The 9733-nt window shown below is 45.6% G+C and overlaps 2 protein-coding genes and 1 long non-coding RNA gene across 4 annotated transcripts; 1 reads left to right on the top strand and 2 right to left on the bottom strand.

Annotated features, from left to right (window-relative positions):
- Positions 1–2045: 2045 nt before the first annotated feature.
- VhaAC45RP (VhaAC45-related protein) lies at positions 2046–3599 on the bottom strand. Of its 2 annotated transcripts, XM_018016133.2 has the most exons (3): positions 3164–3599; positions 2294–3105; positions 2046–2235 (listed from the first exon to the last, which is right to left on the bottom strand). In XM_018016133.2, exons 1-3 carry the CDS (start codon positions 3485–3487, stop codon positions 2097–2099), a joined length of 1275 nt encoding a protein of 424 aa, XP_017871622.1. In that variant the 5' UTR covers positions 3488–3599; the 3' UTR covers positions 2046–2096. The 2 variants fall into 2 exon arrangements, with proteins under 2 accessions (XP_017871622.1, XP_017871615.1); XM_018016126.2 differs by having other exon boundaries at positions 2046–3105; positions 3164–3594.
- Positions 3600–3896: 297 nt separating this feature from the next.
- Positions 3897–8526, bottom strand: Rsod (superoxide dismutase family protein Rsod). Its single transcript, XM_018016006.2, has 9 exons — positions 8391–8526; positions 6869–7760; positions 6254–6809; positions 5540–6196; positions 4876–5481; positions 4731–4815; positions 4484–4673; positions 4143–4423; positions 3897–4065 (listed from the first exon to the last, which is right to left on the bottom strand). The coding sequence occupies exons 1-9, from the start codon at positions 8473–8475 to the stop codon at positions 3959–3961; spliced, it is 3459 nt and encodes a 1152-aa protein (XP_017871495.1). The 5' UTR covers positions 8476–8526; the 3' UTR covers positions 3897–3958.
- On the top strand, positions 3957–9733 carry LOC149270234 (uncharacterized). Its single transcript, XR_016268551.1, has 3 exons — positions 3957–4096; positions 4172–6806; positions 6875–9733. It is a non-coding gene; the product is annotated as an uncharacterized LOC149270234 (long non-coding RNA).

The following is a 9733-nucleotide window of genomic DNA, read 5'->3' as shown; positions in this document are numbered from 1 at the left end:
ATAAATAAAACTGGTTTATAAACATCAACATGGGGCGAACCAATTTAAAATCAATTTAAGACAAAAGAAAAACAACTAAATAGGAATTTCCACTCAATAACTAATAAAAAACAAGTAAGAACGTTGCAGTCGGGCGTTACCGACTGCGGAATACTCATTCACATCCCATCAACAATTTAGTAGTTAAGTTTCGTTCTAATACTGTAGAATATACAGGTTTTTCCGATTTGCCACGCCCCAACTGGGTGTAGACACCTCATTTTTGGTCAGTTTTTAGAAAGAGATAACGTTACCCTAACTGCAAAGTTTGAATGCTTACCCTAAAAAAACGTGAAAATTACAGGGTATTTTTCGATATGCCACGCCCCTAAAGAGGCGTAAAAATTATTTTTGGGGAATCGATAGAGGAGGCTACCAGTAACTCAACTATCCAAATTTGAAGCTTCTAGATATTATACTTTAGGAGATATAAACTTTTGCGGTTTGCCACGCCCCCTGTGGGCGGACATATATCCGACAAAACTTTTTGGTCTTGGGTGATCAGTCCGAGTATATATACAAAATTTGAGGTCTCTGCCATCAATAGTGTCCAAAATATAGGAGAATTTAAAAAATCACTATATCTTCAGGTCCGATTTACCACGCCCCCAACGGGCGTAGACTTATAATTTATCTTCAGACTTTATAGAATCATACCATTAGCTGACGTGCAAAATTTCAGCATTCTAGATTTACAACTTTAGGAGATACAGTTTCATCCGATTTGCCACGCCCCCAATGGGCGTAGATATATCCGCCATAGCTCGTGATCTTGGGTGGTCAACGCGGACCTACATACCAAGTTTCAGCTTTCTAGCTCTTCAACAAACATGATTTCTGGTATATCGGAAAATGCATTTTCCGATTTGCCACGCCCCTAGTGGGCGGATCGGGAAAATTTTAACACTTTATAAATCGGAGATATACACGAGTATGTGTTCCAAATTTCAAGTCTCTAGCTTCAATAGCGCCGAAATAGATTGCGTTCATACGGACAGACGGACAGACGGACGGACGGACAGACGGACAGACGGACGGACAGCAAGACGGACATTGCACAAAACCAATATACTGATTCACTTTCGTGAATGAGTATAAAAAAAATTTGAATTATCCATAGTGTATAGTGAATTATAAATATTACTGTAAAGCAATAAACAAACAATTAATGTCTAACACATACAAAGTGTCTTAACGAGCTTATCACACGGTTGATATACATACATACATATGTAAATATATTGATATATACATGCATTTATACGTACTTTGCATTACACCAGAACCTGTGAAATATTATCAGCCAGCAATTTCGTATTTAAGAGCTTTTTCATTTGTTGCTCCCTCAGTTCGAGTTTACTCGTTGTAACGCTTATAGCACAGAGGGAAAAAAATCCTATTAAGTTCAAACATGTTTTGTTCGAGGGAAAACACTGCACACCCTGGGCCGATGGGCCATCATTGCCATGGAGAGACACCTGCTCCATCCTGGTGGTCACATCATCATTATGGACACCACCACCACCCGGCCTACTTCAGTGGTTACGTATGGGACCGTCAACATGGACATTGCCACAGTCATCATCATTTCCATAGATCAAAATGTTTTTTTCGTGACTCTAGAAAGAAAATTGTGCAGGAGGAGCCCAAGCAGATGTTTGACTACAGTGAAAACTACAATTAGACATACAATATGTTTTTCATTAATTTATTTATTATTCAAGTGGTTTTGGCTTTAAGTTCAAATTCATCTATCTAAAGAACATGTGCATATATAAATGTATATACAAAAATACATATATAAAAACTAAAAGCATTGCAATTCGTTTCTAATTAGAGGCGCCAAAGTGAGATAGCAGCAACGTATCGATATATCGATATAAGCATTTGGCATTTTTTAATAAATTATCAGAGTAAAATACTAAAATGCCTGGAAAATAAACAAAATGTACAAACTGAACATTTATTTTTCGCTATGGATTTGCATTTAATTTAACAAATTCAACTTGAGTATTCATATTATAGATATATTTGTGTTTAATTGAAATGGCTCTTCACTAATAATACCAGAGCACATAAATATAGAGCACAATCAGCACAAAGAGTAGATGTATGAGAAACAATTCGATGGCCAACGTGAACAAAGCCAGCGGATTAACAGGCGAAAATGTAATCAGAGCAAACATGTTGCAGCAGCTTGGGATTCACGCTCGCAGCGGGATAGAAGCTTTACTCCTGCACGGTGAATGTTAACTGTTTGTTGCGGGAGCTCTCGAATCGATTCGGCGTGTGAATGCTGAGCATCGCCGTGATGCCCAACGAGAGGATGCCCAGCAGGAAGGCGGTCACGAGCAGGCCAGCCAAAATAGGTGATGTGATGAAGCCAACGCAGTCATAGACATCGCCGAACTCTTTGCGTCCGTTAAGCCAGGGCTGCACTTGGTAGTCGGACAGCACCAGGTTCATCTGAGTCTCGTTGGTGTTTCTGTTGGAGAAGAGCAGCTCCTCGGAGGAGCAGCGGAAGGAGAACCCAAGCGGCGCCGATGGCAGCGTATACTCATTGCCAATGGCCGGCAGCACAGCCTTGTAGTCCCTGTACTCCACCTCGACGTTGCGCATATGCCAGGTGCCACGCAGCAGCGAGAACTTGAAGCGCAGCGTGCACTTCTCGCTGTTGTACATGAAGGTGATGCTCAGGCGACCGTAGCCCTTGGCGCGCTGATCATCGAAGGTGATGTGCTTGTTGTGCTCCTCCAGCAGCAGTGTCTCGTTGCTCAGGCGCAGCTCGGGCGGCCCGGTCAAGATCAGCACAGCCTTGTTGCCCTCGGCTATGTAAACTTGGGTCACTTCAGTCTCAATGAGCGTGGACTGTGTGGTTGTGGCACGATTGGTGTCCTCCTCCTTCGCCTCGTCCTTGGCTTCACGCTTGGCCAGATAATGAGCCTCTTCCTCGCGACTGGCTAAAATGCCTAACACCTCACCAGGGCCATAGATGGTTAGAGCATCATTGTAGCCCGTCAGCAGCTCAGCGTCGTCCTCTTCACTCTGTCCGCTTAGGTTGATGACCTGCGCAAAGGAGGCATGCTCTACATAGATGTCATACAACTTATGCATAGATACACACCTCAATGTTGGCGTTGTAGCTGTAGGGCTCCACGGGCAGGTTGCGCTGCGGCAGATATGTCCACGCGTTGTTCTTCACCAGATTTTCAAACTTGGGATACTTGGTGCCCTCCAGTCGGCTTGTGGAATTACGCACGAAAATTATTATTGCCTTGACATCTTTGAACAGTTGCGTCAGAGGCTGCTCCCTGCTACTGGCATCGACCAACGCTTGGGGTTGTAAATTGAATACCTTGTCGTGACCCCAAAACAGATACGGTCCACTTATGGCTGCACTGCAGCCGAGCGCCAGACTTATGAGTACCCCAACTGCAATTAGCTGCATTATTTGATCTTAACTCCTGCAAAGCTGACAACACGTTCGACTACACTTTGCCCCCAAAACTGACTAAGAAAACTCTTGAGCGAAAAAATCGATGAGTCTGGTTTGGGCGAGGCGCAGGCGCAGAAAATGTTTTCAATTCACTCTTTGGGGGTTGCTGTCTGAATGGGGTTGGCTGTATCCTAGATGGTGGTTCACAATGGCAGCAACTTGTTGATATTTGTAAGACTCTTCTGTTAAGGGATCTCTTTTAGATGTCAGATCTCTTGCTAAGGTATTTAATGTAAAAGAGAGACCATGGAATGTATCTACTAGAAGTAAAGTCTTAGTTACTTATATCTTAAGAAAGGAATACTATATAAGCAATACGGATAAGTCAGCTGTTTTAAGAGCAGAAGGCTAAGCATTGGTCTCTGTTTCATAAAATTTCCAAAAATATTTTTATTGTCTTTAGGCTTAAAGTACAAAGAGTATTTACAAAAGTTGGAGAACTAAACTGATGACTGTCACAGCTAATACATAAAACTTTGGCTGGGTTGCTGCTAAACTAGATGAGAAGCTGCCCTTAAAGGTTTTGGTACCTATAAGACACACACACAGAGAGAGAGAAAGGTATATCAATTATCATATATTTAATCGATTCACAATATATACTCACGCTTCTCATTGATATCCCTTACACCACAGGTGCGATAGGAGATGGTCGCCTTGCGCTTGGTATTGACGTAGCCCGGTATGTAGAGACTCGGAGCATCGAGTCGACCGGCGGCTATCAGACGCGACATATCCAACTCGAGGCGGTGTGCCAGAGGCCCCTTGAAGTGTATGATCATCTGTATGCAGGCGCCGCCATGCAGCTCTTTTGTGCGCCGCGCATCCACATCCAGCATCCACTCCGGAATGCCCATCACCGAACGCAGCTCCTCCAGAAATTGTGCTCTGCGATTGAAGCATATTTCACTCAAGCAATGCATAAACTAAGGGAATGATTGCACTTACACAACGAAACGTGGCGGCTTTTGCAGATTGATGTACTTGATGACATTGTGATCAGGCTCGATGTTGGCGCAGGCGAAACGCTCGTGCGAATGATCCGGTCCAAAGATCACAAGCGAACGGCCAATGGCACCAACGGGCGCTTCCAGTGGGAAATTGGAATCGGTCAGCACCACGCGCTCGCCACCCAAATCTAATGAGAGATGGAATAGGAGATAATAACTATGATAAGAGACCTGAAGCTACTTACCTATCGTACCCAAGCGGGCACCCACATCGCCCACATAGCACCGCAGCGGATTGTCCGGTCCGCACTCCTGCTCATACAAATCGAGCTGAGGGCAAAGCATGAGTTAATCTCTAATCATTTCTATTATAAATTCACATTCACCCACATTCAAGGGATCGGCCAGCTGTGTGTAGAAGGGATTCCAGACATAGCCACCAGCGACGCAACGTGTTGCGGTTGGCTTGACGGCCGCATCAACGCCCACCGGATTGACAAAGATCTGCCAGTTGTGATTGCGTGTGGTGTTGCGATCGTTTTTGCCCGGATGACGCAGCTTGACCTCAATCACGGTCTCCGATTGGCTGCCATCGTTGTGAATGAGCTGCGTCATCTTGACGTAGCCATAGGCATAGCCGGTGGGATGATGGAATGAGGCGATGGCGCGCAGCTCACGCGCTTCACTTGGACTGTAGCCGCGTTCCAGGGTGCTGCAAGCCCAGCGAGCGTTCTTCTGTTGCTTGTGGATGACCACGGAACGGCCAATGATGCTGGTGTAGCCGAACAGCGGGAGATAGGTGTCATTGTAGGCGTCCTCGTACTGAGTGAGTCCATTGAGTCGTCCAAACTTGCCGCTCAGGTCGCCCATCTCATACTGATCGCTGGTGCCCTGCTTGGGCGGTGGCGAGGACTTTGGATTGACTCCGAAGGGATTCCAGTGGCCGTACAGAGTAGAAGCCTCGCAGGGGAAGGCCAGGTTGGCCTCGACGGGTGTCTGCAAGGTATGAAATGCTAAGAAACTTGAGGCTAAGCTAATGCAGCTGATGTCCCACCATGTGTATGTGATAGCCGCTATTGTCCTGCAGTCCTTTGAGCTGCACCTCCACGTTGCTGATGTCGTACTCGGACTGCTGCGTTATTTCCAGCTTGCCGGCAACCGTGAGCGCATCCCCGTTGGCATACCAATCCTTGGCCACCACCTTGCGACGGTAGTGTCCGATCAGACTGGAGCAGGCTAGGCGCTCGCCTCGCGCCTTTGGCCCATGGTCGTCGTAGATGACCAGTGATTTGCCCAGTATGCTGTGGCTGCCCGACAGCGGCAGATTGCCATCGATGAACATGCGACGGCTCAGCTGGCGCGCGCTGCGTTTACCTCCAGCTATTGTCAGCTTACCCAGACGTGTGTCCAGGGCACCCATACGGCACATGGCGGGCCGCTGCGGTTGGCAGAAGTCGTCAACGCTGCGATTGCCCCAGTCCACCTTGAATGGATTGAAGACAGCGCCAGTCGAGACGCAACGCTGCTGCCAGTCATAGAAGTCCTTGCCCGGCGGATTGCTGTGGATCGCCCAGCGATGTTCGTAGCTGCTGTTCTGCGAGGAGCCATCCGCCTGTATCAGATACTCAAAGAGCACTGTCGTATCCTGCCAGGGCTGCTCGGCGGCCTGACGTAATATGACGCGACCGACTATAGGATAGCGGAAGAGTACCTAAAAAGAATAATGTGAAATATAGATGGAGGAAATCTAAGAGAGAGACGGTCTTACCTGAGCCGTAAACATGGGCTGCTGGTAGATGCCATTCCGCTGGTATTGATTCAACGGAGAGCAGCCCCATATATTCTTGGTTATGTTATGAATATCGTTGCGGTTATAGGTGTAGATGACTAGACTGCGATGGGCGATGCTGTGACGACCCTGCAGAGGCAGATAGAGATCCCAGTAGAGGCCGCTCAGCTCGGAGCTAGTGCCGGGCAGGACGTACTGATGGAAGTACTGCTTGTTGCGCCCCTGCAGCTTGCCGCTGAGATCGCCAAGGGCGTATTGCTCCTGGGTGCCATAGCCGGGTGGCGGCGCATGCTCCAGGTTCACCTCCAGAGGATTGAATAGCTCGCCCGTCGTCTCGCAGTAGTCCGGCTGCCCGATTCTTTGCGGCGCGGGCGGAAGACTGTGAATGCGAAAGGCGGCCACATCTGCGGCAAACTTGCGACTCACGTGCGGAGCATGCGGAGTGGACAAAGTGAAGTTGAGGAAGGTGGGATCGAACTTGGAGCGCTGGCTAAAGGTGACCTCGCCCTTAACACCGCCAGAGTTGATGAAGGTCCTGGCAAGCAAATCGGAAAATTCAGTTAGCAAATCAAATTTAACTAAGACTCAACTCACTTATAGGTCAGCGTTTGCACGTGCCGTATCTTGGTGCAGGCCAGATAGTTGTCCGGATGCTGATTGTCGTAGAGCATCAAGTAGAGCGTGCGATGCGGTATGGTCAGATCTGAGGGCAGCAGCGCCAGCTGTGCATCCCGAAAGACGCTGCGCTGCGGCTGACGCAAGGCATTCTTGGCCACATTGATTCTGCCTAGACGCGCATCCAAGTCGCCAATGCCGTGACCCGGCCCCTGACCCTGCGGGTCGAACACCAGCTGCAGGAAATTGCAATTGTCCTCGCTGCGATGGTGATCGTGCTTGAAGATGTCCGTCACAAAGATCTTCCAGTGATGCTGTGTGAACGGATGCTTGTCCTCCGGCTGTTCCTGTATGTGATACAGATCCGAGTAGATCAGCGTATCGCCGCTGGCGCCATCTGTCGGCGCCAGCCAGCGAAAGTAGACAGAGCCCGCAATGGGCGTATTGAAGCGCGCCTCCGCCATGTGCTCCATGGAGTTCTGCACCGTGGTTATCGTGGCGCAAATTCGTGCATTCGAATTGATTTCCGTCAGCACCAGCGACTTGCCCCAAATGCCCCGATCTCCGATCAGCTGCATCTTGTGCTCCCATCGAGCCGTCTCATTGCCCGGCAGCACCAGATAATCCAGTTCCTCATCGAAGCTGAGCACCTGGGCGCCCAGACGCTCCAGCTGACAGCGCTCGTCGGCCTCTATGTTCGCGTAGTCCACGGGAAAGCGCCGCACGGCCCAGCTCCAAACCTGTTCGGGATACTGTAACGTCGCCTCCAGACTGGCTTGGATCTCCACCAGCTCGGGGCTGCTCTGCCGAAACGTGATCTCTCCGTGCAGTCCATGCTGCGAGATGTAGGCAATTAGATGCTGTGCCTCAGCTGGTTACGAAGCAGAAAAACAAAACAAAATTCATATGGATGCGTCAAGAAAAAAAACCTGTGCTAATCAAACGCGTTTTTGCAGAGCTATGTATATACCCTGCAATTAATGCGGACTTTCGGTATACTCGAATTTCGTTTACTTATGAAAGAGTAATAAAATATGTTTAAGTGTGAGCTAAAATATCGTATTTTGCTAAAGAGTTACATATATACATATGTTTCCAAATTACATATAAAAATCGATAAATATCGATATAATACAAGTCTGGCGATAAATGCCAATGTCTCGCAAGAGTTTTAAGAGATCGAAAACCACCTAGACTCCAAACATACTGCATTGAGGCTCATAGAAATTAGTTCACCACAGCAAATTCACCATAGTATAGGGTATTGCCTGATCAATCACATACAATTAGAGCACTTTTCTTACTTTCATTTTCGCTTACGTGCAACTTGCACTGGAATCTCAGTCAATTTTCTTGCAGTGCATTTGCATACAATGCGTGGGAATCGAAGGTGATTGGACAAGGCTGTTCCGCATGTCTTGTAATGCCTTGTCATATATGTACATATCTATATACACACATACATATACACATATATTTTTAGAGCTGTATGCATACTTACCGCCGCTTTGTGTTGCAATTCCATGGGCCAAAATGACGCATAAAAGCTGGGTTATTGAGCCCACTCGTTGGCTGCCATGCGGCATGTTCTTGGACTGCTTTCCTGGGACACCTTTTTGACTATTTCTTAAAAGAGACTAAAAAGACTACAAGCAATTGCTAAATAGTTGTTTTTACTGTTGCGCTGGACACTTTCATAACTCAAGGCGCATGCGTGCGCACTGAAGGGGCTAAGCAAAAACCGCACACGTCGCAATTCAACAGAAAACTGGTCGAAAACAACACGTTTGTTGGCTTAAACCATTTTTGTTTTCGGCCCAACTGTGTTGAGTTTGACTTTTGAGTTTGTTTACGCGTCTCGCTTTGAGCTTGACTTTCGTTTGAGACTATGTTTTGCTCTGCTCAGCTCAACTACGAACCGGCTGCAATCAGCTGTTGCCGCTCTTATACAAGACTTATACTTGACGAAAGCGAGGCGAACCAAACGAAATGAATGAAAATATTATGCAAGTATAAGACGAAACGCTTTTACCTTCGTGCAGCTAGGAGATTGTTGTGTGCATTTGACTCTTATATTTCAATTATTTTTGTATTTCCTTTACATATATTAGCATAGATGTTGTTATACTTCGCTCAACATATGCTGTTCTTATATAGTACTTATACCATCGTATACATATGTATGTATGTATAAGAACAATATTTGTCTTACTATGCAGTCCACTATTTAATTTACTCTTATACTACTTAATATTGTGTTGACTTATAAAACACAGCTGTCAACTGTCTGCAACCAGCTTTTGCTGCTCTTATACAAGCCTTATATTAAATACTTATCGAGCTTCGACGAGTTAGCTTCGTGTAGCTTGTCTTATATGCACATGAAAGAGTGCTGCATTTCTTTCAGTCTTATACAGTTCGCTTGCTTAACAGTGCAATGCGCAAATTATTACCGCTAAATCTAGCCATTTTATAAATATAGACAGATTTTTGTGTGAAATTTCTCTTTATTATAATAATTATTAATTATTAAAATAAATAAAATATGTTTTCCGACCCACATGCAAATAAAACTCAATTTTATTTCTCTTTTTAGGACGACTCGCTATTCGCTTTATTCCATAAAAGTCATCATCATCATCATTGTTATATAAAAACAGTTCTCAATTTTATTTTTATTTTTTTTGTTAATATTTCTGACCGGGTTAAAAAAGTTTTTGTTATTATATTTCTTTGTTTTTTTTTTTTCAAAATTTTTTTGTTGAGATTTTTTGTTTGCCATATAACTTAAGTTTATACTGAAGTAAAGATTTTCGCACTTAACAACTTGTTGAATATATTTTG

The sequence above is a fragment of the Drosophila arizonae genome, chromosome 2, assembly GCF_054131065.1.
Source record: "Drosophila arizonae isolate 15081-1271.41 chromosome 2, UAZ_ARI_1.0, whole genome shotgun sequence".
In the NCBI taxonomy this organism is placed as follows: Eukaryota; Metazoa; Arthropoda; class Insecta; order Diptera; family Drosophilidae; genus Drosophila; species Drosophila arizonae.
The sequence above is the reverse complement of the archived record's forward strand: the minus strand, read 5'-3'. Positions and strand labels throughout refer to the sequence as shown.